Here is a 27755-nt window from a genome sequence, read left to right as displayed (position 1 = left end):
CAGTTCATGCTGCAAGAGCTCTGACAGTTTGGAGGATTCCTCTGGAGGTTGTCATAATTACTATGTAAGTCTATGGAAGGGGGTGAGAACCATGAGCCTCCTAGGTTTTGTATTGAAGTCAATGTAACCAGAGGAGGACGGAAACTAGCTGTCCTCCGGCTACACCATGGTGCTACCCTACAGAGTGATGTTGCGGCTACTGTAGACCTTCATTGCAAGTGTAGTGTGTTTTAATCAATTATTTGGTGATGTGAATATAGTTAGTATAGTGTCATCTAAAAATGATAACTTTTTAAATGTTTCAATATTAAAATTTTTCTGAAATTCACTGTTGAGGACAGTCCTCCCCTTTCTCCTCTGAGGAGCCTCCACTGGTCCACACGCACACGTACATGCGTGCTCACATGCACACACATACCTATCTGTGGGGTCAGTAGTACATAAGTAGCATTGCAGGTGACAGGGGAGTCAGTAGCACAGCAGTAAAGGAGAGAGGCTTCTACAATACACCTGTCCTCTGGTCGCCTCTGCAGCTCAGAACAGACAAAATGACACAGGATTATTTTGGGTTCTCCTTAGTTAGAAGTGTGCCTAATAATGGCACAGTGGCAGTCAACAACCCGGCGGATATCTCCGTGATTGTGATCTACTTTGTGGTTGTCCTGGCAGTCGGAGTATGGGTGAGTTCCTTAATCTTTCCATTGACACATTGACACTAAAACAACTCTGTGTCTGTGAATAGTTAATCCCTCAGAAAGGAACAGAGAGCATGTTTTAGTTGAATCTGGAAAAAAGTTGTTTTCTCTATTCTGAATATGATTTTTTTGAAAGAAAAAAATAGAAGCATCTTCATAGTGTTTCGATGAGTTTTCTTCTGAGTGATAATATGTCCTTATATTTACAAACATAAAATATGAATTATGATATTCTACACTTTCTATACAAAGTTATTCAGAAGGCCTCCAAAAAACATAATCACAAATGGGTTAATGGCTGGACTCATGCAGTACACTTGTTGCTGCAGATATTGTCCAACCTGTGCCAGGTACATTATGCGGAAATTCTCCTCAAGTGTATGTCAAGTAGCCTATGAATACCAAGTGTCAAGTAGCCTATGAATACCACACGTCAAGTAGCTGTCAAGTAGCCTATGAATACCAAGTGTTAAGTAGCCTATGAATACCAAGTGGTAAGTAGCCTATGAATACCAAGTGTCAAGTAGCCAATGAATACCAAGTGTCAAGTAGCCTATGAATACCAAGTGTTAAGTAGCCTATGAATGCCAAGTGCACTGACATCTCATTGAAGTACCTGGATTGCTTCAATTTATGCCCAGCTGCAAAATGTATAATATTGACAGACGTTTATAGAACAAGTCACCAAGTATGTTTGAATTAAATTGCTGAGGAATACATTTGCATTTGTCATATTGTTTCAGATGTGTGGAGAGTCGATACAGTACTAACTACACACCCACTGGGCACAGACGTCAAACTAACATCTATTCCTCATTGGTTCAACGTACATGTAGTTTCACTGAAATGATGTGGAAACAACTTTGATTCAACCAGTGTGTGCTCAGTGGTTAGTGCTGATTGATGATTGACCCAAACAATGTTTACAAGATGTAGTAAACCATCAGTGTGAAACTAACAGAGTCCAATTAAACACAATATAAACAAAAATGTATATTGACCTTGTATATATAATTGAAAAAGGTGCAAATGACCGTATCATGTAACAAGGTTATTGATCAACATGATCCCTGATACATGAATATGGTATCTCAAAACAACTCAATTAACCAGTCTCTCTTTGCAGGCTATGGTGAGCACAAACCGAGCCACCGTAGGTGGGTTCTTCCTGGCAGGAAGAAGCATGGTGTGGTGGCCAGTGAGTATAAGTCTTCTCTTAGGACAGTCTATTACATATTATAAACTGGGTGGTTTGAGCCCTGAATGCTGATACATTATTACGTTCAAAGGCATCGAACTCGCTCTAATTTACTGGCCACTGTTTATGACACTGGCACATATTTGGAAAGACACACCCTGTTCTCCTGAACTATCCTAATCCGTGCCTGTATTCCATGGAAATGTCCAGCTCATACTTAAATCAAGGTCATAATCTTTTATCTTGATGTGTTGGAAGCCTATAAATCATATGCCCTTCATTTGAGACTGCTCCTAATGACTCAATAATGACTGATGCTGATTGTACCAGTACACGTGAGGTGTCTAACTTAATTGCATATTTCCCTTCTATGGACCATGTACTTGGCAACCTTTGCCCCATTATCTTACATGGTACACCTGTTGTTGTTGTAAATGTTCCTTTATGAATGAAGTTCTTCCCAATGACCTTCCATATCCAAAAACTGTGAAAGAATATCATCACTTTCTGTATAAATGGATCATGAACATTCCTCTGTCCTTCCTCTCCAGATTGGGGCATCCCTCTTTGCGAGCAACATTGGCAGTGGGCATTTTGTTGGCATCGCAGGGACTGCGGCTGCAGGTGGACTTGCCATTGGCGGATTCGAATGGAATGTGAGTGGCAACGTCTAATGTAAATAAATACCATGATAACCTCTCATGCAAACATCATCATAACCTCTGAAACGTACCTGATATTATCACTCATCTCATCTCTATCTCTATTATCATCTCATCTCTATCTTTATTATCATCTCATCTCTACATCTGTTATCATCTCATCTCTGTTATCATCTCTATCTCTGTAATCATCTCATCTCAATCTCTATTATCATCTCATCTCTATCTCTGTAATCATCTCATCTCTATCTCTATTATCATCTCATCTCTATCTCTATTATCATCTCATCTATATCTCTGTTATCATCTCATCTCTACATCTGTTATCATCTCATCTCTATTATCATCTCTATCTCTGTAATCATCTCATCTCAATCTCTATTATCATCTCATCTCTATCTATGTTATCATCTCATCTCTATCTCTGTTATAATCTCATCTCTATCTCTATTATCATCTCATCTCTATCTCTATAATCATCTCATCTCAATCTCTATTATCATCTCATCTCTATCTCTGTAATCATCTCATCTCAATCTCTATTATCATCTCATCTCAATCTCTGTTATCATCTCATCTCTATCTCTGTAGTCATCTCATCTCAATCTCTATTATCATCTCATCTCTATCTCTATTATCATTATCTCATCTCTATCTCTGTCATCATCTCATCTTTATCTCTGAAATCATCTCATCTCTATCTCTATTATCATCTCTATCTCTATTATAATCTCATCTCTCTCTCTATTATCATCTAATCTCTGTCTATGTTATCAACTCATCTCTATCTCTGTTATCATCTAATCTCTATCTCTATTATCATCTTATCTCTATCTCTATTATCATCTCATCTCTATCTCTGTTATCATCTCATCTCATCTCGATCTCTGTTATCATATCATCTTTATCTCTATTATCATTGCATCTCTATCTCTATTATCATCTAATCTCTATCTCTATAATCATCTAATCTCATCTCTATTATCATCTCATCTCTATCTCTATTATCATCTCATCTCATCTCTATCTCTGTTATCATCTCATCTCTATCTCTGTTATCATATCATCTCTATCTCTATTATCATCTCATCTCTATTTCTATTGCACTCTGCAATTATTTGTATAAAAGGTGCTCTTTTTTTATACACGTTTATTATCTATATTGGGTCTGATAAGCGTGCGTGTAAGTTAAATGTCACTATATGATCGATACTAGAGAACAGCAGTGGGCGAAAGCAGTAACACGTCTAGTAAAAGATAAATCTGTCATTTCGTGAATTCTCCATCTGAACCCTTAGGATGTGTGTTTTTCAGGCCCTTGTGGTGGTGATCATTCTTGGATGGCTCTTTGTTCCCATTTACATCAAAGCTGGGGTGAGAACAACCTTTTCTGCTATTACAGTGTAATTACCATTACACCATGACATTTCGTACATTTCTGTAGCATATAATCTAGTGCTATTTCACAATGTAATCATGTCTACTGGATTTGTTTAGGTGGTGACCATGCCAGAGTACTTGAGGAAGAGGTTCGGAGGCCAGCGCATCCGCATCTATCTCTCAGTGCTCTCACTCTTCCTCTATGTCTTCACTAAGATCTCAGTGAGTCACTCATATCACTGTTCATTGTCTATTACTGTTGAAAACAACAAGGTACACTGTATATATACACTACCGTTCAAAAGTTTGGGGTCACTTAGAAATGTTCTTGTTTTTGAAAGAAAAGCTAATTATATGTCCATTTAAACAACAGTTTTGCGGGTAATATTTAATGAAGCTGCCATTTGAGGACTTGTGAGGTGTCTGCTTCTCAAACTAGACAATCTAATGTACTTGTCCTCTTGCTCAGTTGTGCACCGGGGCCTCCCACTCCTCATTCTATTCTGGTTAGAGACAGTTTGTGCTGTTCTGTGAAGGGAATAGTACACAGCATTGTACCAGATCTTCAGTTTCTTGGCAATTTCTCGCATGGAATAGCCTTCATTTCTCAGGACAAGAATAGAGTTTCAGAAGAAAGTTATTTGTTTCTGGCCATTTTGAGCCTGTAATCAAACCCACAAATGCTGATGCCCCAGATACTCAACTAGTCTAAAGAAGGCCAGTTTTATTGCTTGTTTCAGCATGGGGCAACAAAGTTTCATCACGTTGTTAAAAGTCCATGTTAATTTATGTACGTAGAAACAGACTCAACTTCAAGAATGTTCGGCCATCTGGTCTTCAGTCAGCTGTTCGTTTATGACAGTTATTATATTGAATTTTTTCTTCATCCAAAATTGTGTGCTAGCCCTATAGAAGCCCTTCCTTTGTCGTTAATCCCCTCTCTCTCTATCTCTCTTTCTCTCTCTCTCTCTCTCTCTCTCTCTCTCTCTCTCTCTCTTTCAATCTCTCTTTCTCTCTCTCAGGCAGATATGTTTTCTGGAGCCATCTTTATTAACCAGGCTCTGGGGCTGAATATCTACCTTGCTGTGATTCTCCTGCTAAGTATCACGGCTCTATACACCGTCACAGGTATATCAATACATACTCTCAATTTATACACTACGTAACTGTATATAGCAGTGATATTCCCTGAGTGTACAAAACATGCTCTTTCCATGACATAGACTGACCAGGTGAATTCAGGTGAAAGCTATGATCCCTTATTGATGTCACTTGTTAAATCCACCAATCAGTGTAGATGAAAGGGAGGAGATGGGTTAAAGAAGGATTTTTAAGCCTTGAGACAAGTGAGACATGTATTGTGTATGTGTGCTATTCAGAGGGTGAATGGGCAAGACAAAATATTTACGTGCCTTTGAGCGGAGTAGGGTAGTAGGTGCCAGGTGCACCAGCTTAAATGTGTGTCAAGAACTGCAACGCTGCTGGGTTTTTCACGCTCAACAGGTTCCTGTGTGTATCAAGAATGGTCCACCACCCAAAGGACATCCAGCCAACTTGACCAAACTGTGCGAAGCATTGGAGTCAACATGTGCCAGCATCACTGTAGAATGCTTTCCACACATTGTAGAGTCCATGCCACATCGAATTGAGGCTGTTTTGAGGGCAAAAGGGGGTGCATCTCAGTATTAGGAAGGTGTTCCGAATGTTTTGTACACTTAGTGTGTAGCAGCGATATATAACTAATTCACTGAGAGGAGCCCTATGTCGACTATGTCCATTTAAACCAATATGGAGTTCTTATCTGTAACCATGGCAGAGTGGAGTAAAGTCCATCCCATTATCGTTGTATTTGAGTCTTAATAGCAGACTATGTCTGACAGCACAAATGCCTTCCTCCAAGGCTGTTTATCTCCTGTACCCCATGGGTAATTACCCATACTCCCTGATAAAACCTTGTTGTTCGGTTTGGCCGGGGTAGGACGTCATGGTAAATTGCCTCGTTAATTAAAGGTTAAATATAAAATAAAAGTCTCTGTATAGGATTCGGTTTGCATAATGCTCATATAAACATGTAGTGGAGTTTAGTATAGGCTTTGTAAATATCATACGTGAAGGGGAGTTAACTGCTGAAAATAGAGTGACTCACAGCATCAAATACTGTCATGCACACGTGACACATTGATGCTTTCGAGGTGCAGTCAACAGCAAAAGTTGTGTGCACTGTTATTCTTTGCTAGGGCTTGATTTTCAGTCTGTAAGGCAGCCCCACTCAAATGTATGTAGGCCACCGTATCTTCTTTATTACCATTGTGCTCAAATGAATATCAATGATCTACATGTATATTCATATACCGTACACAACTACTGAGGGGAGTTATAGAGTCTATGTGATAGACAAACATCAAACGAACAACTGGACCACTAACAGGCTATCCCTTTTGACCAAGGGCAATCATTCAAGTAAAAAATAAACATCACGTCTACAGTGTAAATGAGTACTACAGTGGTTTTCCACAGCTTAGTCATTGACTGTAACCCTGTATAAGTAATGAGTGGGATTGTGTTGTGCTGACTCTCACCATGTGCACTCTGCTTCAGGTGGACTGGCTGCAGTGATCTACACAGACACATTGCAGACCATCATCATGGTCGTGGGATCTTTCATCCTCATGGGTTATGGTAAGGTATTTATTCATCCTCATGGGCTATGGTAATGTATTTATTCATCCTCATGGGTTATGGTAATGTATTTATTCACCCTCATGGGTTATGGTAATGTATTTATTCACCCTCATGAGTTATGGTAATGTATTTATTCACCATCATGGGTTATGGTAATGTATTTATTCACCCTCATGGGTTATGGTAATGTATTTATTCATCCTCATGGGTTATGGTAATGTATTTATTCACCCTCATGGGTTATGGTAATGTATTTATTCACCCTCATGAGTTATGGTAATGTATTTATTCACCCTCATGGGTTATGGTAATGTATTTATTCACCCTCATGGGTTATGGTAATGTATTTATTCACCCTCATGGGTTATGGTAATGTATTTATTCATCCTCATGGGTTATGGTAATGTATTTATTCACCCTCATGGGTTATAGTAATGTATTTATTCACCCTCATGAGTTATGGTAATGTATTTATTCACCCTCATGGGTTATGGTAATGTATTTATTCATCCTCATGGGTTATGGTAATGTATTTATTCACCCTCATGGGTTATAGTAATGTATTTATTCACCCTCATGAGTTATGGTAATGTATTTATTCACCCTCATGGGTTATGGTAATGTATTTATTCACCCTCATGGGTTATGGTAATCTATTTATTCACCCTCATGGGTTATGGTAATATACAGTGCCTTGCGAAAGTATTCGGCCCCCTTGAACTTTGCGACCTTTTGCCACATTTCAGGCTTCAAACATAAAGATATAAAACTGTATTTTTTGTGAAGAATCAACAACAAGTGGGACACAATCATGAAGTGGAACGACATTTATTGGATTTTTCAAACTTTTTGCTATCAAAAACTGAAAAATTGGGCGTGCAAAATTATTCAGCCCCTTTACTTTCAGTGCAGCAAACTCTCTCCAGAAGTTCAGTGAGGATCTCTGAATGATCCAATGTTGACCTAAATGACTAATGATGATAAATACAATCTACCTGTGTGTAATCAAGTCTCCGTATAAATGCACCTGCACTGTGATAGTCTCAGAGGTCCGTTAAAAGCGCAGAGAGCATCATGAAGAACAAGGAACACACCAGGCAGGTCCGAGATACTGTTGTGAAGAAGTTTGAAGTCGGATTTGGATACAAAAATATTTCCCAAGCTTTAAACATCCCAAGGAGCACTGTGCAAGCGATAATATTGAAATGGAAGGAGTATCAGACCACTGCAAATCTACCAAGACCTGGCCGTCCCTCTAAACTTTCAGCTCATACAAGGAGAAGACTGATCAGAGATGCAGCCAAGAGGCCCATGATCACTCTGGATGAACTGCAGAGATCTACAGCTGAGGTGGGAGACTCTGTCCATAGGACAACAATCAGTCGTATATTGCACAAATCTGGCCTTTATGGAAGAGTGGCAAGAAGAAAGCCATTTCTTAAAGATATCCATAAAAAGTGTTGTTTAAAGTTTGCCACAAGCCACCTGGGAGACACACCAAACATGTGGAAGAAGGTGCTCTGGTCAGATGAAACCAAAATTGAACTTTTTGGCAACAATGCAAAACGTTATGTTTGGCGTAAAAGCAACACAGCTGAACACACCATCCCCACTGTCAAACATGGTGGTGGCAGCATCATGGTTTGGGCCTGCTTTTCTTCAGCAGGGACAGAGAAGATGGTTAAAATTGATGGAAAGATGGATGGAGCCAAATACAGGACCATTCTGGAAGAAAACCTGATGGAGTCTGCAAAAGACCTGAGACTGGGACGGAGATTTGTCTTCCAACAAGACAATGATCCAAAACATAAAGCAAAATCTACAATGGAATGGTTCACAAATAAACATATCCAGGTGTTAGAATGGCCAAGTCAAAGTCCAGACCTGAATCCAATCGAGAATCTGTGGAAAGAACTGAAAACTGCTGTTCACAAATGCTCTCCATCCAACCTCACTGAGCTCGAGCTGTTTTGCAAGGAGGAATGGGAAAAATTTTCAGTCTCTCAATGTGCAAAACTGATAGAGACATACCCCAAGCGACTTACAGCTGTAATCGCAGCAAAAGGTGACGCTACAAAGGATTAACTTAAGGGGGCTGAATAATTTTGCACGCCCAATTTTTCAGTTTTTGATTTGTTAAAAAAGTTTGAAATATCCAGTAAATGTCGTTCCACTTCATGATTGTGTCCCACTTGTTGTTGATTCTTCACAAAAAAATACAGTTGTATATCTTTATGTTTGAAGCCTGAAATGTGGCAAAAGGTCGCAAAGTTCAAGGGGGCCGAATACTTTCGCAAGGCACTGTATTTATTCACCCTCATGGGTTATGGTAATGTATGTATTCATCCTCATGGGTTATGGTAATGTATTTATTCACCCTCATGGGCTATGGTAATGTATTTATTCATCCTTATGGGCTATGGTAATGTATGTATTCATCCTCATGGGTTATGGTAATGTATTTATTCATCCTCATGGGTTATGGTAATGTATTTATTCACCCTCATGGGTTATGGTAATGTGTTTATTCATCCTCATGGGTTATGGTAATGTATTTATTCACCCTCATGGGTTATGGTAATGTATTTATTCATCCTCATGGGTTATGGTAAAATATTATTTCACCCTCATGAGTTATGGTAATGTATTTATTCACCCTCATGGGTTATGGTAATGTATTTATTCACCCTCATGGGTTATGGTAATGTATTTATTCATCCTCATGGGTTATGGTAATGTATTTATTCACCCTCATGGGTTATGGTAATGTATGTATTCATCCTCATGGGTTATGGTAGTGTATTTATTCACCCTCATGGGCTATGGTAATGTATTTATTCATCCTCATGGGTTATGGTAATGTATTTATTCATCCTTATGGGCTATGGTAATGTATGTATTCATCCTCATGGGTTATGGTAATGTATTTATTCATCCTCATGGGTTATGGTAATGTATTTATTCATCCTCATGGGTTATGGTAATGTATTTATTCATTGCCTCTTTTCCTTTTCCTATAACTCTATATCTCTTCTTTGTCCTCCCTTCTTTATTCCCTTCCTCCAATGCATTCCTTTTTCTCCTTCCCCCTTTCTACAGAGTATAATTTCCTTGATTTATTCTCTTCTTCCAATTCCTCCAACCTCTCTCATCCCTCTTTCCCAACCCTCTTCGGTCTGTCTCCTCAGCCTTCAATGAGGTGGGAGGTTATGAGAACTTCCAGACGCGCTACATGGAGGCCATACCCACTCTGACTGGGGTCAACATCAGTGAGAGCTGCTACACCCCTCGGCCTGACTCCTTCCACATCTTCAGGGACGCGGTGACAGGGGACCTGCCCTGGCCAGGCCTGGTGTTTGGCCTCACTGTCCAGGCCACCTGGTACTGGTGCACTGATCAGGTAGCCTACTGCTCCATAGGGAATGAATAAGTCTAACACCCTCCCTCAGTTACATGCACACGCACACACACTAATGTGTGTATCATTACCATGGCCATTCTTTCCAGCCAGCTCTCAGCTTGTCTTAGCTTAAGTGGCTGCCTTATGAAGAGAAGCATGCTTTTAGTTAGACCCAAATGCACTTCCTTCCCACAGACTTAAATAAGACTAAAAGCCGGGAACACAGAGGTGACTGTGAAAAAATAACAGGATATTGACTTACACAATCACACACACGAGCGAGCACTCACTCACACACGTTAAATACGCAAGTTGAAAGAGTTTATTCGATTAGCAGAACTCAAAGCTTAAGTTTCTCTAATTCATATATGATAGCGCCATGCCTTCTTCTGTGATCAGCAATTTGGGTCACGTTCGTAAAGGAAAACATTTCCTTTGATGAATATTTCCACTAGAAAAGCTGCATACACATTTGTGCCTGTCAGAAGATATGTGGCTGTATGGTGCATGGAAGGAATGATGAGTTCATTTGACTTCAAACCCCTTTCATTCCCCTCTACTCTTGATATCGGCATATTCAAGCAATACAGAGGCACCATACTTCTGTTTGACCATGAAAACGTAATCCATCACCTCTTCAGTCACTGGAGGGTTGTTATCTCTCCTGTCACCTAGGTGATTGTCCAGCGCTGTCTATCTGCCAAGAATCTTTCCCATGTCAAGGCTGGCTGTATCCTGTGTGGCTACCTGAAGCTGCTGCCCATGTTCCTCATGGTCTTCCCTGGCATGATCAGCCGAATCCTCTACCCAGACGAGGTGGCTTGCGTGGAACCAGAGGAGTGTCTGAGGTACTGTGGGGCCAGTGTTGGCTGCACCAACATTGCTTATCCCAAACTGGTGGTGGACCTCATGCCAAATGGTGGGTAAACAGAAGATACTCGTCCATCTAGTAACAATGACAGTCCTAGCACCACTATCCAATTGTATTTGTCACGTGCCGAATACGACCTCATCGTGAAATGCTTACTTACAAGCCCTTAACCAACAATGTAGTTCAAGAAATGGAGTTAAGAAAATATTTACGAAATAAACTGAGGTAAAAAAAAGAAGGTAATATTAAATAACACAATAAAATAACAATACCGATACTAGCGAGTAGCAGCAGTGTAAAAACAAAGCGTGGGGGGTCAATGTAAATAGTCCAGGTGGCCATTTGATTAATTTTTCAGCAGTCTTATGGCTTGGGGGTAGAAGATGTTAAGGAGCCATTTGGACCTAGACTTGGCACTCCAGTACCGCTTGCCGTGCGGTAGTGGAGAGAACAGTCTATGACTTTGACAAAAAAAATAAAAATTAGGACCTTCCGGATAACAAGCAGTTGCCGTACAGGAGGTGATGCAACTGGTCAGGATGCTCTCGATGGTGTAACTAAATAACTTTTTGAGGATCTGGGGAACCATGGCAAATATTTTCAGCCTCCTGAGGGGGAAAAGGTGTTGTCGTGCCCTCTTCACGATTGTCTTGGTGTGTTTGGACCATGATAGTTTGATGGTGATGTGAACACCAAGGAACTTGAAACTCTCGACCTGCTCCACTTAAAAAATGTCGATGAGAATGGGGGCGTGTTTGGCTGCAGTCCACGATCAGCTCCTTTGTCTTGCTCACGTTGAGGGAGAGGTTGTTGTCCTGGCACCGCACTGCACAGGGACTATGTTACAACAACACTGTTACTACTGCTACAAATGGTGGATTCAATAAGTACTACTCCTTATTCCAGGAAAACAGTTGTTGCTGCCAATACAATCAACCATCACATTCGTTCATCTCTTCATTCCTTCTCTTTTCTCTACCTATCCTAATCTGCCTTCCCTCCATTCCTGTTCTCCTTTGCATCCCCTCCCTCCCTGCCCTCTCCTCCCATCCTCCCCCTCTTTCCTGCAGGTCTGCGAGGCCTGATGCTGTCGGTGATGATGGCGTCTCTGATGAGCTCCCTGACCTCCATCTTCAACAGTGCCAGCACCCTTTTCACGATGGACATTTACACCAAGATACGCAGCTCCTCCTCTGAGAAGGAACTCATGATCGCTGGGAGGTACAGTAACACACAGCTCAGCCTGCTCGAGTTCTTTGGACTTCTCTTGCTTTAATACATGTATGCTTGTGTTTGTGTATGTTTGCATTGAGATAAATGGGTAATATTGATATTGATGTATTATTCTTGGCTGTGTAGGGTGTTTATCCTGGTTCTGATCGGGGTGAGTATAGCGTGGATCCCTGTGGTCCAGTCTGCTCAGAGCGGCCAGCTCTTTGACTACATCCAGTCAATCACCAGCTACCTGACTCCGCCCATCGCTGCCACCTTCATGCTCGCCATCTTCTGTAAGCGCGTCAATGAGCCGGTGAGTCTCTAACTTAACAAAAGTCAGTGTGATATAAACTCGTTTCCCTGAGCTACTTGTGGTTTGAACTGGTTTATTTAATCTGTTGTCTAATAAAGCAATAAGGTACCTGAGGGGTTTGTGGTATATGGTCAATATACCACAGCTAAGGGCCGTATCCAGGCACTACGCGTTGCGTCGTGCAATAAATGACAGCCCTTATCCGTGGAATATTGGCCATATATCACATGCCCCTCGGGCCTTATTGCTTAAGTAGTTTATCTGAACTCTGCTGGCTAGGCTCAAAGGACCCTGGTTACCACTTTCACCATTTACTGCCTTGTTCGTGTTATACGTGATGTTTGTGCAATTGGAAGTGAACCATGAAAATGTGTTGAGTCACAGACCTCCCCCACTTTCAGGGTGTGTTCTATGGCCTTACGATAGGCCTGGCTATTGGCTTAACCAGGATGATCAGTGAGTTTGCCTATGGGACAGGAAGCTGTGTGACCCCCACTAACTGTCCTGAGATCATCTGTGGGGTCCACTACCTCTACTTCTCCATTATTCTGTTCTGTATCTCCTGCCTGCTGATAGTCAGCATCTCCCTCATGACCAAACCCATCGACGACAAACATGTAAGTTACAACTTCCCCCAATAGTCAAACTTATTTAGTTATTCTTCCATCCGTGAATGTTAATTGAATAAAAACGCAGTCTCTCTGCCATCTCTAAATTAATTTCTCCCCATGTGTTTGTCCTGTGCCTCTTCCTCCCTCCATCTGCAGTTGCACCGCTTGTGCTGGCAGCTGAGGAACAGCACAGAGGAGAGGGTGGATCTGGAGCTAGACAATTGGAAAGAAGATCAAGAACCTACCTATGTGGATATTGATGATAAGAGAGGTCTCTCTCCAATCTCTATCTGTTACTCCGTGACACACATACAGATTTTATTTCTCACATTTACAACCACACACTGTTTCCTCATCCCTGTGTTTGTGTGTCTGTGCAGAGCCCACCGAGGAGCCAGGCTGTTGTAAGAAGGCAGTGTTGAGCTTCTGTGGCTTGGAGAAATCGACTGCTCCCAAGCTGAGTGCTGAGGAGCAGGCTGAGCTGCAGAGGCAACTCACAGACACCTCAGAGAAACCCATGTGGAGGAACGTGGTCAATGCCAACGCCATCATCCTCCTGTGCGTCTGTGTCTTCTTGCACGGCTTCTACGGTTAAACATCTCCTCATACTGGAACCCCCCCCTGCCCTGGAGTCTGGACTGTCTAACCATAAACTTGGGTAGTCTCCTCTTTCAACCCTGAAATCCCCTCTGACTCACAGGCCCACAATGCACTGTGAATTGCCACCTCTCTTACACTCCCTCCCTCTATCCATCATCTGTACAGGTCGCTCTTAACCTCTTAACTCTGTAATCTCCACACCCCCGCAACGTGGTCGATCCTACGAACACCTTACCTAGCTCCATACCTGAACGGGCCTAGGCCCTCTACCTGGGAGTCACAACACTCATTTGTTTGGTGTTCTTTGTTCTTTGCTTTGTGGACTTAATGTAAATGTATGTACATGTATGTTGAATGTGTAATGAAGATCATGAGGATGATGAAGAGGATAACGATGATGATGATACTGATGATGGTGCTGATGAAGGATCTGAATAGAACTCGGTGTCCAATGGTATCCAATGTTCACTTTGAACTTTCTGCCCTTCATGAAGTTACTATGGTTTGGTATATTAACACCAGGTGAGGCTGCAGTAGGAATAAAACTTGCATAATTTAAGATTTGAAAGAGTATCATTACCAAGATAACACTGTACAGCCAGTGGATTTCTAAAGCATTGACACGTCAAATGTTGTTGGCAATGAGAGGAAAAAGGCCAATACAACACAAATACTTATTGAACTTATTGAACACATATACTTATTGAACTTATTGAACACAAATACTTATTGAACTTATTGAACACATATACTTATTGAACTTATTGAACACAAATACTTATTGAACTTATTGAACACATATACTTATTGAACTTATTGAACACATATACTTATTGAACTTATTGAACACAAATACTTATTGAACTTATTGAACACATATACTTATTGAACTTATTGAACACATATACTTATTGAACTTATTGAACACAAATACTTATTGAACTTATTGAACACATATACTTATTGAACTTATTGAACACATATACTTATTGAACTTATTGAACACATATACTTATTGAACACATATACTTATTGAACACACATACTTATTGAACTTATTGAACACATATACTTATTGAACTTATTGAACACATATACTTATTGAACTCGTATGACACGTATCTGGTAGCTTTCTTTTACTGAATTAATAAAGTATTCAACCTTAGTTCGACAAAAGTTGAGAACTACCCGATTTTTTTTTTTTCAGAGATGAGGGATGGACTCACAAACTCACTATCACACATTCAATCTCTGACGGACTACGGTGAATGGAGCCTGGCGATCAAAGGTCAAAAGTGGTGCCATATTTCCTCTTTCCTCTTGCTATTTCGCTTTGCTATGTGTTAATGAATGATATCTCAAAGATGGAAGGAGCAGTATATTTCCTCATGGTACTGGAGTAATAACCCACTCCATGCACAAGCACACACATCCGAGCCATGCTTCTCTGTACTGCCCCCTGCCTGTCATAACAGTAAATGCATCTGGAGGACCAAGAATGTAAAATATCACAGTCACATGGGGGGGGTTACACTCTATTCGTGGAAGGGCTCCCTATTCAATCCGCATCGCGGAAGTTCCTTTTAACAGCGTTTATTGAAATGTAAAGGAAATGTTCCCGCATTAGCACAGACTGCATTCACAGTAAACCGCTGCATATGTCAGTTCAATCAGAAATTACCTTTACATTTTAATCACACAATCTGAAACGCTTCAACTGTACAGAATGAATAGAGCCCTAAGTATACCTGTTACAAGTAGTGTCCCCTAACCCTAGAATGGTATTCGGGTTGTTCTATGTCATTTCAGCAAGCCATGACACCCACCAGCGCAGATTGTTCTAAAATGGTTTCTGTAGTTAGTAACCAATTATTTTGTTGAAAGACAATTTGAACTCTATGGATTGCACCCAAATTGGACATTTTAATTTATAGGATTCATGGTGCACTGGCTACGACGCTGTGAACAGCGTGAAGCGAACCCGTGCACGTGAGCAGATACTGTGTGTGACTCTGTGTGTGTCATCTCAATATCTCCGGTGCTGCTCATCTCAATATCTCCGGTGCTGCTCATCTCAATATCTCCGGTGCTGCTCATCTCAATATCTCCGGTGCTGCTCATCTCAATATCTCCGGTGCTGCTCATCTCAATATTTCCGGTGCTGCTCATCTCAATATCTCCGGTGCTGCTCGTGGCAACATGATTTTTCGGAGTGTACCTTTAAGACATGAGGATTCCAAATAAATGCTCAAAAGCCGCCAACGGACGCCCCAAACCCCACACCAAGCCCACCACCAACCCCACACCAAGCCCACCACCAACCCCACACCAAGCCCACCACCAACCCCACACCAAGCCCACCACCAAGCCCACCCCCATGCCCAGTAGGACTAAACACTTTCAGTTTTCTGTGTCTGACAAGTAGTACAACGCTGCGGCCTGGAGTATTTCTTCATACTATGTAATGTATTCCCAGTGAATCTGGTAATGTTTATTAACCCCCATTCAGAGAAATTAGTAATTGAAGTCACTTGCCTTATATTGCATCTAACCCTAACCCTAGAATGGTATTATAATGTCCTACAGCTGTAATACTGAGCGCAACCATAACCCTTCAACGTCAAGTGTGCTATAGTGAGGTTTTGGATTGAATCCTGCCGCAACTGTAAAAGTCCCTCTAACACGCTGCCATCTTATAAGCATCTGTCTCTCGTCTCAAAATATCCACGTATGAATTGCATTCTTTTTGCACACAATCTCTCTCTCTCTCTCTAACATAACATCATCATAAAGATAACCTAATTTGGTTTTCAGACTGTTCAAGGGATACATCGGGATTTTGGCAATTAAACTCTTTATCTACTTCCCCAGAATATACTTCCCTAGTGGATACCATTGTTATGTCTCTGCGTGCAGTTTGAAGGAAGTTGCTAACTAGCGGCAGAGGAATAACTGGAAGTCTATGGTAACTGCTAGCATGCTAGTAGATACCATAGACTTCAAGTCATTGTGCAAACGGTAGCATTGGCTCGCGAAACTACCTCTAACTTCCTTCATACTGGATGCAGAGACATAAAAATGGTATCCGTGAGTTTATCTGACTCTGGGGGAAACTGTATCTAGCTCATACAATAAATGTGTGTATAGAGAGATAGATATTTATTTCTCTGTTACAGCCAAAGTATAAAGAATCAAGCAACTTCAATGGAATGTTTTCTCAATGCGTGGGTTATGCAGAAGCACACACAGATATTCTTTCATAGATCATCTTTTCAATCCGAGATGAGGATTATTTATAGGTCAACATGCAGGCCTGTGGAGATGGGAAACTGATTAAAATCCGCGTTACGTAATGCTGGTCTGTGACGGCTGAGGCTGTGGCATGACGGCCAGACAGGGACACTGATTTTAAGTGTCTGCCACTTTGTGTTTGTGAAAGCGAGCTGATGACATGAATATCCCATGTTTCTGTGATACTGCGTTTCAGTGAAATCTCACCACGAGTATACAACATTTCTATGTTGTTTTGAAAAATGCAGTGGTGGTCATGTGGTCTGTTTTCCCTATATGAACTGTGTGGCTCATTATATGTATGTTGGCCTGTAATGTGATGCAGTATGATTCATGGGTGTTGTGCTGTTAAATATTCCATATTTGAATGAATTTGTATATTGGATTTATGTTTAGTGCTGCACTCTGCAGATCAGATCTATTTGTTAGCAGCTTCCTGTATTTCCTGTGTGCCTGGCCTGTGTACCAAGAATATGTTTTTGTTTGTGTGTGATGGATTAATATTGTATATGGAGTATGATTCAGTGCTCTCTGCACATAGCTTCCATCTTTCAGTAGGTGGTGTGAGTGAGTGTAGGGTAGAAGGGGGGTGGGTTTTCAGGGCCCTCATTGGCTGAAATATTTTCACTGGCAACTAGAAAACGTGATCCAGCCTGCAGAGGCACTGCAGCGGAGACTGCAGAGAGAGAGAGGGAGGGAGGGAGAGAGAGCAAGATAAGAGAGAGAGCAAGGAGAGAGAGAGCAAGAGAGGGGGAGGAGAAAACATGCACTAGAAATTGTCAGGTCCAGAGACAGAGATCGAGAGAGAGAGAGAGAGAGAGAGAGAAAGAGAGGGAGAGAGAGAGAGCCACATACATATGGTAAGGGAGACAGAAACAGAGAACAAGCGTGTGTGTGTGTATGCGTGAGCCAGTGTGTGAGTGTGTGCACAGAGGCGCATTGACAGCAGCGGAGAAGGAGCAAGGCTAACAAACGGCAGCCGTGAGAGAAAAGGAGCACATTGACGCCACTGGGGGAGAGATAACGACTGAGTGGAAGAAAAGAAGAGAGGATGAAAGAAAGACATCAGTGAAGACCTGAGGCTCTGAGACCAGAGAGAGAGAGAGAGAGAGGAGAGGAAGATACCCAGAGAGGCATCACAGGAGCACACACAACCTATTTGGCTGGCTGACTGACAGGCAGAGAGAAAGAGACAGGAGGAGGGATGGAGAGGGAGCTGCTAGAAACTGCCGCTTGGCCACACCGCAGACGACAGGGTGAGAGGGAGAGAGTTTGAAGGACGAAGGGAACCGACAGAGGAGAAGAAGAGGTGGGCTCCACCACCAGTCTCTGTCCTCCATCACTGTGACTAAAGGAAGGAGTGACGCATCCATCCTTCGACAGCTCAGCCTCCATCTTACCTTCCCTCCCTCCCTCCACCGTTTGTGTTCTCAGGGTCTCACAGACAGGAATGATCACCTTGCCTCCGTCGCTCCTCTCCTCCTCCTTCTCCTCCTCTTCCTCCTCCTCCTCCTCCTCCTCCTCCTCTGCCCCTCTGGCAAAACACCTTCTGTTCTACTCTCAGACGAACTGAGACCAATGGGCCATGTTATCAGCTTCACACGCACATGGAAGCTTTACCCTGTAACAAGACTATTGTCTCCTCACAGCACAGTAATATCCAAAACCAACAACAACAACACACAGCAAGGTGGTAAGAGAACTGGGAGACGATATGTTACGACAGGACTAAACAACAACACAGGTAAAAGGCTTAATCAAGGATGCATCAGTGTGTCCGTGTACACCGAAAGGGGGCTCTGTGGAATATTTGTGCATGTGCGTTCCATATTGGGTGTGTGCCAATGTATGTGCTGGTGTGTGTGTGTCTGTTTGTCCAGATGTCAGATCTTACCTTGATCACTCTTTTGTCGATGAGAATTTTCCTGCTGCATCAGGAAATTAGAATGAGTCTCGTGAGTCCCTGATAAAGAGCAGTTATCTTTCTCTCGATGCGGGGAGTCATTTGGATCAGGGCTTGCTATCAAAATAATTTTCTCTCTCCCTCGCTCAAACGCTAGGCCTAGGTCCTATTACTGCAACATTCAAATGTACAAACATGTATTTCAAATGCAGCAAAATTTAGTTCAATTAAGGTCTTGATTGATTCAATTAAGGTCTACTGTGTCGCCGTGGGTTCGATTCTGGCCCACGCCCTACTGGCACAACTAACTCAATCCCCTAGATTGACTTGATATATTCACACATTTCAAAATGGACAGTCCAGGGATATTTTACCCCCGATCTTGAATAGAAATGACGTTACCAGACCCTTTTGGATAACATAAATAGGAAACAAATAAAATAATAACAATAGGCTACACCAACATTAGTTTCCATTCATACAAAGAGTTGGGTAAATTGCCACGATACATTTTCTGTGGTAAACGAGGAAACACTTCATTACTATTTTACGGAATTCCTGTCAAATAGATGAATTGCCCCTTAGTTTGTTAAAAAGGACTACGTTGTTTCCGATTACAATACCAGCCAGAGGGCGAAATATCTCGATTTACTTTGGTTGCAAGCAGGACTAAAGGAAACACCGACATCATATTTTAGGCAGCGGTAGAGGTGGCCAATAATGGTTGCAATTGAGATCAGCTGTGCAGGTGAATTTAGAGTGTATTGATGAGACATCAGCTGGCGATAATCTAGTGCCAATCGACGGTTGCAGTAGGCCCCTTGTTAGTTGATTATATTCCAATAGGCTACATTCTGTAGGCTAGCCTATCATTGTCACATAATGAAAGATGTGAAAACGGATAATATGCTACTGTGTTTACCTGTCAGAGTTGTTGAGCTGATTTGGACCATCAGTTGATTGACAGATGTAGCACGACTGCAGAACGATACACTTTCCTCCAGTGTGGATGCTCGTCCACGCTTTATACTTAGGCTATGTATCATTTGTCAACATAGTTCTGGTCTTTGGTGTGGATTGAAAGCCTGTACTGTGTGGCTTTAATATGTTATTTTGTGAAGCTGTCAAGATGTTAATGCATTTGAGCCTACCCAAAGACGACTTTGTTGAGCTGAGACACTTCTTTGATGTGTAAATGATCAGACTATTTGTTTTACTTTCTTGAAAACATTGAAATTAATGTAATTAACTTGTGGGCCCAATGTAGACTCGGGCTGGCCACTATATCGCCCAGCGCTCACGTGGCTCGGAGTGCGCTGCTTAGACCACTGCTCTATGGCAGTTCACTAAGAATACTATGAATACTGATGATCCATAGGCGTGTAATTTTTTATCATTTAGTTTTAAGACTTCTCCAAACCACAGCCCTAACCTTAACAACTCGGAATTAACGCCTAAACTGTTAACCTTTGAGTTGTTTCTGTTTCAACCCTGTAACCAAGAGGAATCAACCCTGTAATCACTCTGAATTAATAATTCAAAAATAGATGTTCATCCATGAGTCAAAGGGCCAGATTCAAACCCACACCAACTCTGGCATATGTGTGCCAGGGTCAGTGGCTGTAACCACTGGACCACACAGGCACTGAGAAAACCAGTCATTTATTCTACGTATTGCTTGCCTTCAACATATAATAAGACAATTGAGCTAAAGAAAATTATTTTCCCTAATGAAAAATGCATCTACCCCCTACAAAAATGTTAATTTATGATAATCCACATAATAGTTAACACGAGCCGCGCCGTTGCCTGCACGTAGCCTACATAAGGTAAAGTGTAGTTACAGTGTGCACTGTATACAAACACCACTTCCAGCTTCCCCCCTGGTGGCGATTCTAACCACTTCTTCAGATATTCAAATCCTCCTGCTGCAGAATTATTCTCCTCCTGCGGCAAAAGGGGTCAAATTAAAATCCTACAGCTGTAGTACCGTGTCTTTGTTGCAGATGAGAGGCTTGTTGCATCACAATCCTCCATTCCTTGGACACATGCCCGCGCCCAGACATACACACAGACGTATGCATAAGCTACACACACACACATGCACGCACACACACAAGCACACACACACACACCTGGTGGGGGGTTCGATTCAGTCCACAGATATTCCATTGTCAGTTGACTGCAGGGGAAAGGGTATCTTAAGGCTACCTTTGGGGTATCATATCCCCAGAGGTCATGACATGTGACAGATCTCTGGGAGGGGAGGGGCGGGACCTGGCTGGAACTGCCTGTTCTGTAGCTGTCAACAGCACTGAGGGATCTCCATATTGACCATGCACTGTGCTGGTGCTGACTGCAGTCCGAGTGCTGTTTCCTGCTACCATGCTGTGATTGCATAACTGCTGCTGCCACTGTCGCACCACTCCCACACGCTGCCACCGCGCTAAACCTGCTCCTTCCTCACTGAGGCAAGCTCCCCAAATACGCACATGCTCATCAGTTACAGATCTCCAACTACACCCCTCCTCATCACAGCAACAGTGTCTGTGTCTGCTTCTCCCTGAGCTGAGACATAAGTCTCCACAAAAATCAATCAGCTTAATCAATCGAGCCACTGGGATATTGATTTGTATGTGGCTCGACGTGTCCCTCATAAGTCCTTCATGAGGCTGTGTGTCAAGAGGGGCCATTATCGTTATAGTTTTTCTGCTGGTGTCGACACCAACAAGCTCTGTGGCCTGCCATGTTGCCATAGAGAGAGAGAGAGAGAGAGAGAGAGAGAGAGAGAGAGAGAGAGAACAAAGAGTAGTTGGCTGTAATGAATTGTGGAGAAAATGGCTGACGTCTGCTTTGAATTTTTTATTTATTCATTTGTATTTTTAACCTTTATTCAACTAGGCAAGTCAGTTAAGAACACATACTTATTCACAATGACGGCCTAGGAACAGTGAGTTAACTGCCTTGTTCAGGGGCAGAACGACAGATTTTTACCTTGTCAGCTCAGGGATACGATATAGCAACCTTTTGGTTACTGGCCCAACGCCCTAACCACTAGGCTACCTGCCGCCCCCCTCCTGAATGGAAGGAGTTGAATTCTTTAACCTCCCCCTCACACATACACTAACATAATCACCCCTCATATCTCCTCATTCAATCCCAACAGGATTATGACTAAAGAATAGAGCAGAATGCACATCAACATTCTAGTCAGAATTCAGAAAACAGATTTCTTACAGTAGATGGATTTACACATTGACAACATTGAATGTACACATCTGAATACCACTTTACCACAGCGATAACGACCAACATCTAATGATTTAAAAAACAACCACGTGTATTCGAATCCTATCATAATCAGCATCATATAGGCCTATACTAATCAACGACAACATTAAGCGGTGCTTTATGGAATTCACAGGCATTTAGAGTATAGCACTTTCTGCAGATTCACTGCGGTCAACAGGGACACATCTGGGGATTTGTCCACAGCCAACTCTAAGGTCATTATACCATTTATGTAATCATAATACATTATAACCACCACACGGTAGAGCAGAGCAGCACATACCTTTAATCAGCCAAGACAGAGCTGTGGATACTAATCAGAACATAGTCAACATTCTCTGTGTACTGTTGCTGGGTGTGTTATAGAGGCACAGGTACCAGTCAACCAGTCATTCTGCCTGGTCCAGTTCAGGTCACCTGGCTGAGGGTGAAGGTGTGTGTCATGGAGATGCAGAGAGAGCCTGCTGATAGTGTCTGACTCAGTCAGAACATCGTGTCCTTCTCCTGCTCCCTGCACTGCACAGGTGGAATGCAGCCAGAAGGCAGTGTGAGGGAGACAGCTGGACTCAGCAGTTTAGGTGTGTGTGGGTGTAGGAAAATGGAGGGAGGAGGAATGGGGGAGTGGAAGATGGTAGGGATGTTCTGGGTGTTTTTTGTTGTTGTTGGTAATGTTTCTGCATTGGTTCTGTTTTTCAGGAATTTCCAAAATAATCTAGAACATTTTTAAAAACAGACCAGCAAACATAAACAATCAACAATAATCCAGACGACATAGTAATCCAGACTACATAATCCAGACGTACAGTTGGTATAGAAAGTGATCACCCATTTTAAAAATGTTCTCCTTTTGTTGCCTTACAGACTGAAATGAAAACACATCAAATTAAACTTCTTCCGGCTTTATTTACACACAGTAACCCACAATATCCAAGTAAAAATATACTCCTGTATATATATTTTATTAAAAGTAAAACAGTAAATAACCCTATTTGGATAAGTGAACACCCCCTGAGTTAATACTGGGTGGAACCAGCTTTTGCTTGAATTACAGCCATGAGTCTCTCTGAATACGTCTCTACTAACTTTGCACACCTAGACTGTGTAATATTTGCCCATTCTTCCTTGCAGAATTGTTCAACCTCAGTCAAATTGCGTGGTGACCGCTCATGGACTGCACTCTTCAAGTCATCCCACAGATTCTGGATGGGATTTAGGTCGGGGCTCTGACTAGGCCACTCAAGGACATTCACCTTCTTGTCCTTCAGCCACTGTACGGTTGCTTTGGTAGTGTGCTTTGTGTCAATGTCATATTAAAACATGAACCATCTTCACGTCCATGAGCGGTCACCACGCAATTCGACTGAGGTTGAACAATTCTGCAAGGAAGAATGGGAAAATATTACACAGTCTAGGTGAACAAAGTTAGTAGAGACGTGTTCAGAGAGACTCATGGCTGTAATTCAAGCAAAAGATGGTTCCACCCAGTATTAACTCAGGGGGTGTTCACTTATCCAAATAGGGTTATTTACTGTTTTACTTTTAATACATTTTCAGAGTAAAAAAAACAAAAACAATTCTCACTTGGATATTGTGGATTACAGTGTGTAAATAAAGCCGGAAAAAGTCTGATTTGATGTGTTTTCATTTCAGGCTGTAAGGCAACAAAAGGTGAACATTTTGAAAGGGGGTCATGACTTTCTATACTAACTGTATTCTTGAATCTGTAATGAGTCCATGGAAGATGAGACTATAAGTAGTCTGGTTTATTAGCGTTTCATAGCATCTCTGCACGCATGTTAGTCTGTCTATTCAATTTGTGTGTGTCCTAAAATGTTATGGGTGGCGTATGTGATTGGGAAGTACAGAATAAGGGTGAGAGTGTTCTTGGTGTTAGTGTGTGTGTACGTACGTATGTAGGAATGTGTGTGTTGTGTGTCTCTCCTCTCGCCAGAGTGCTGCTATCACCATCTCTCCGGCTCTCCCTTTTCTCCCTTGTTTGTTTGTGCTGACAGGGTCAAATGTTCAGCACATGATTTCATTAGTTTAATTCCTGGGCAGGCAGGCTGACTACTGGGCAGGGCTGCAGACAAACAGACAGACAGACAGACAAGAGAGACAGACAGACAGAGGCCTGGTATCTTAACAACATAGGCCTGACTGACTAATGTAGGGCTGCTACAGCTGATATTAGCCTCTTACTTAACTGAAGAGGGGCGTCTATCACAAGGCACTAACGTCACGCCTCAGCAGGAGGCCTCCTTCGTCATCAGCTTCCATTTTCATATCACTGTTGCCAAATGAGATGTTCATTAGTAGCGTGGGTAGCGTGGATGGATGAATGGACACTGAAGGGAATTATGAATACTATTCTACCTCAATGGTGAAAAATATACACTGTAGACATCCAGTATTGACTTGAATTAGCCAGGCATCATAAAGGGAGGTTGGGGGCAGGAAACCACAGTAAAACGCATAGAGAAATAGACCATTAATAGTAACTAGGACCGCTGCACTACTCTCTCTCTCTCCTTCTCTCTTCGTGCATCACGTATAACGAGAGCCTTGTGTGGAAGAGAAAAGATGTGCAATTTTACTCCTTGTTGTGTTGCCGTGGAAACAGACATAGTATTACATCCAATCATACATTTACACCACCTGCATAATGAAACCGAGTCACACATCCTCATTATAGCGATGGTTTTGCTCATCTGCCGCTGACCAAACATGCATCTCTTTCGTGCACTATATAGTAGGATGATAACGGGAGTTGATAGGACGCTAGCGGCGTGAGGAGACTAAAACCACCCAGACTCATCATTCTTTCAGACAACTACAACCACAGTATGCTTTGGTAAAAAATAGAGCCCCTTCTCTACGGTTATTAAGGATTTCAAAGGAGGGTTCTCTATTCTTAATATTTCAGTGTACTCCCTAAAGAGGCATGTCTTAAAATAGAGTAACCATATCCATCCACAATAATACATAGTCATGGCAGATTCATGTGTGATTCATCTTGGTGAGTGGTGTTAACTTATCAAACTCTCCTTCCTCAGGTAACTCAGCCAAAGAGGACTGTGAGGACGACAGTCACACCATCTGACTGTCTGAGGCCACTGCTGTCACTCTGAACCGCTGAGGGACAGACAGACAGACAGACAGACCGTGACGAGGACAAGGTCTCCCTAGAGACCTTTATCAGCTACCCTAGTGGGAGGACTCAGTTTGAAAGTCAAGCACCCCTTCCTTAGAGGAATTCAGGAGTGGTTTGTTAAGGAGCAGGGGATTTCCATTGCCTCCTAAAAAAAGACCTCAGCCTTATCAGACTCCAGTCAAGGAAGCCAAAGGACACAAAACCATATTTGACCAAGAGGAGAGAAAGAGAGAGAGAGAGAGAGAGAGAGAGAGAGAGAGAGAGAGAGAGAGAGAGAGAGAGAGAGAGAGAGTGGGAGAGAGAGAGAGAGAGAGAGAGAGAGAGAGAGAGAGAGAGGAGGTTCCAGAGTTTCTACAGGTTGTTCTCACACACAAGGCCATTCCACAAGCTCAGAAACAGGAAGGAAGTTCTGGTTTGAGCAGCAACAACCTAGAAACAAGCAAGCCCCGTTTGAGTCAGTTTCCCCTGGCAAGCCACAGGACGCTGTGTGAGACAATACAGAGCGAACTACTACTGAACAGCCTGTGCTGCTTGAGCTCTCCATTTTGAGAGTAGAACTCTTCACAACCCTGTTGTGTAAGTGTATCATATTAGTATCTATATATGTACATTTAAGATTATTTATTGGTGTTATCACTGAAAACATATCTTTGTGCTGATGTGTTGAGTCCTGTTTGGTGTTCAGCTGTTACTGTGGTTGAATATCCAGTACATATCTTTATTGTATATCTAAGACTGCACAGACTAGTTTTAAGAGGACTAACTACCAGGCTCGGACTGTTATCGCTGTCTATCAGTAGTGTTATCAGCGGACAGTGTTTCTGTGTGATAGGGAAGTCTGTTTCACTGCTCCAGGTTTGAGGGCTCTGGCTTTAGTCCTCAGTCCTTCTGTCCCACATAAAGACTCAGGATAACAGCACCACAGACGTGGAAGGCCTTCTAATTGAAACAATGGACAGAATCATACGTCCCCATGTCCCCTCTAATGGCTGACTTTGACACCCCCAGTTCACTTCAGAGCCCCGCCCCACGCCCAACCCAAGCCAGGGGCATTGCCCGCTGAACCACCCACAGCCCCCTCTCTCTAACAAAGACACAGACACACAAATAAGCTTAATGTCCATGTCCTGCCTTAGGCGGCAGCCTGTGACAATCCCCATGGATACCGTCAAGATCATCCAGTCGGAAAAGTTCCCCCGGGAATGCACGGTGCCAGTCACCCAGCCTTGCTTCACCCCTCCCCCGCGGGTGGCATGGGATGGAGGGGGAGAGGGAGAGATCATTGTGAACCAGGCGTGCAGTGACCTAGCCCTGGAGATGACCTGCACTGACCTGCCCCCCACCAGACCCATGGTCTCATCTCCCCCAGCTCCCATGGGCCGCAGGGAGAGCTACCTGGCCCAGCGCAAAGCCAGCGCCGCTGAGATCTGCTACCACCAGTTCCACTACAAGATGGAGGACGTCATAGTCAACCAGTACGTGCTGCGTTCTTCTTCCACCTCCTCCTCCACCTCCTCTTCCTCCTCAGGGCCCGTGATGCCTTGTGAGCCCCTGGACTGCCCCACCTGCGGCCACACCTACAACTTTGCAGGCAAGCGTCCACGCATCCTCTCCTGCCTGCACTCGGTGTGTGAGGAGTGCTTGCAGATCCTCTACGAGTCCTGCCCCAAGTACAAGTTCATCTCGTGCCCAACGTGCAGGCGTGAGACGGTGCTGTTCACTGACTATGGGCTGGCTGCCCTGGCCATCAACACCAGCATCCTGAGCCGGCTGCCCTCTGACCCCAATGGCCCGGTGCAGTGGGGCGGGGAGGCCGACCGGAGCTGCTACCAGACGGTACGCCAGTACTGCCAGTCAGCCTGCACCTGTCAGATCGCCAACCCCCTGTCCTCCTGTGGCATCATGTAGAGACCTAGGCAGGGGCCAAACTGGCATGCCTCCTCTCTTCTCACGTACATACAACCCGCCTCCTCTCTTCTCACATACATACAACCCGCCTCCTCTCTTCTCACACACATACAACCCGCCTTCTCTCTTCTCACACACATACAACCCGCCTTCTCTCTTCTCACACACATACAACCCGCCTTCTCTCTTCTCACATACATACAACCCCACACAGATGTATCTCTATATTTAATAGCACATATGGATGCGGTCTGGGTCAAATGGATCGTGAAGGACACTGTCTTGCAGACGAAAACAGGGAAATAGCAAATAAATGTATTTTATGTATGAAGTATGAATCCTATTCCCCCTCTCTTGTTCGGATGTGTTTGTCATTGACATCTCTTTACATGGGAATGCTAGGGGAGTCCTATCCCCTCAACCTTGGTCAATAAAGAATAAACAAATTATTTTAAAAAACCCACTGCTGTTTGGTCTGAACTGGCTGTAGATGTTCAGTCATGTAGAGACTATTATATAAGGTTGTTAGGTTGATGATTTAGGATTTAGGATGTTTATACATTTATCTGAAGTCACACCTCTGT

General features: G+C 42.8%; 2 protein-coding genes across 4 annotated transcripts; both read left to right on the top strand.

Annotated features, from left to right (window-relative positions):
* Positions 1-382: 382 nt before the first annotated feature.
* Positions 383-14186, top strand: slc5a1 (solute carrier family 5 member 1). 3 transcript variants are annotated; one of them, XM_036977353.2, is made up of 14 exons: positions 383-680; positions 1822-1893; positions 2445-2549; positions 3870-3929; positions 4053-4157; positions 4958-5063; positions 6534-6614; positions 9806-10017; positions 10693-10936; positions 11959-12109; positions 12248-12416; positions 12818-13033; positions 13184-13298; positions 13408-14186. In XM_036977353.2, the coding sequence occupies exons 1-14, from the start codon at positions 549-551 to the stop codon at positions 13620-13622; spliced, it is 1983 nt and encodes a 660-aa protein (XP_036833248.1). In that variant the 5' UTR covers positions 383-548; the 3' UTR covers positions 13623-14186. The 3 variants fall into 3 exon arrangements, with proteins under 3 accessions (XP_036833248.1, XP_090090739.1, XP_090090738.1); XM_090234613.1 differs by having other exon boundaries at positions 447-680; positions 9717-10017; XM_090234612.1 differs by lacking the exons at positions 383-680; positions 1822-1893; positions 2445-2549; ... (2 more) ...; positions 4958-5063; positions 6534-6614 and adding an exon at positions 9573-9597.
* A 3389-nt stretch (positions 14187-17575) lies between these two features.
* rnf208 (ring finger protein 208) lies at positions 17576-27630 on the top strand. The gene is made up of 2 exons (XM_021602579.3): positions 17576-18662; positions 25166-27630. Exon 2 carries the CDS (start codon positions 26380-26382, stop codon positions 27169-27171), a length of 792 nt encoding a protein of 263 aa, XP_021458254.1. The 5' UTR covers positions 17576-18662; positions 25166-26379; the 3' UTR covers positions 27172-27630.
* Positions 27631-27755: the final 125 nt, after the last annotated feature.

The sequence above is a fragment of the Oncorhynchus mykiss genome, chromosome 5 (genome assembly GCF_057628025.1).
Source record: "Oncorhynchus mykiss isolate SJ-2025 chromosome 5, ASM5762802v1, whole genome shotgun sequence".
Classification (NCBI taxonomy): Eukaryota; Metazoa; Chordata; class Actinopteri; order Salmoniformes; family Salmonidae; genus Oncorhynchus; species Oncorhynchus mykiss.
Note: the sequence above shows the minus strand (reverse complement) of the source record. Positions and strands in the feature narration are given on the sequence as shown.

What these genes read in the sequence shown, in the direction of transcription:
- slc5a1 (XM_036977353.2), top strand. Translation starts at nt 549, where the DNA reads ATGACACAGGATTATTTTGGGTTCTCCTTAGTTAGAAGTGTGCCTAAT. An exon ending in GAAGCATGGTGTGGTGGCCA is followed by an intron (nt 1,894 to 2,444) that starts GTGAGTATAAGT and finishes CTTCCTCTCCAG; the next exon opens with ATTGGGGCATCCCTCTTTGC. An exon ending in GGTACTGGTGCACTGATCAG is followed by an intron (nt 10,018 to 10,692) that starts GTAGCCTACTGC and finishes CCTGTCACCTAG; the next exon opens with GTGATTGTCCAGCGCTGTCT.
- rnf208 (XM_021602579.3), top strand. Translation starts at nt 26,380, where the DNA reads ATGTCCATGTCCTGCCTTAGGCGGCAGCCTGTGACAATCCCCATGGAT.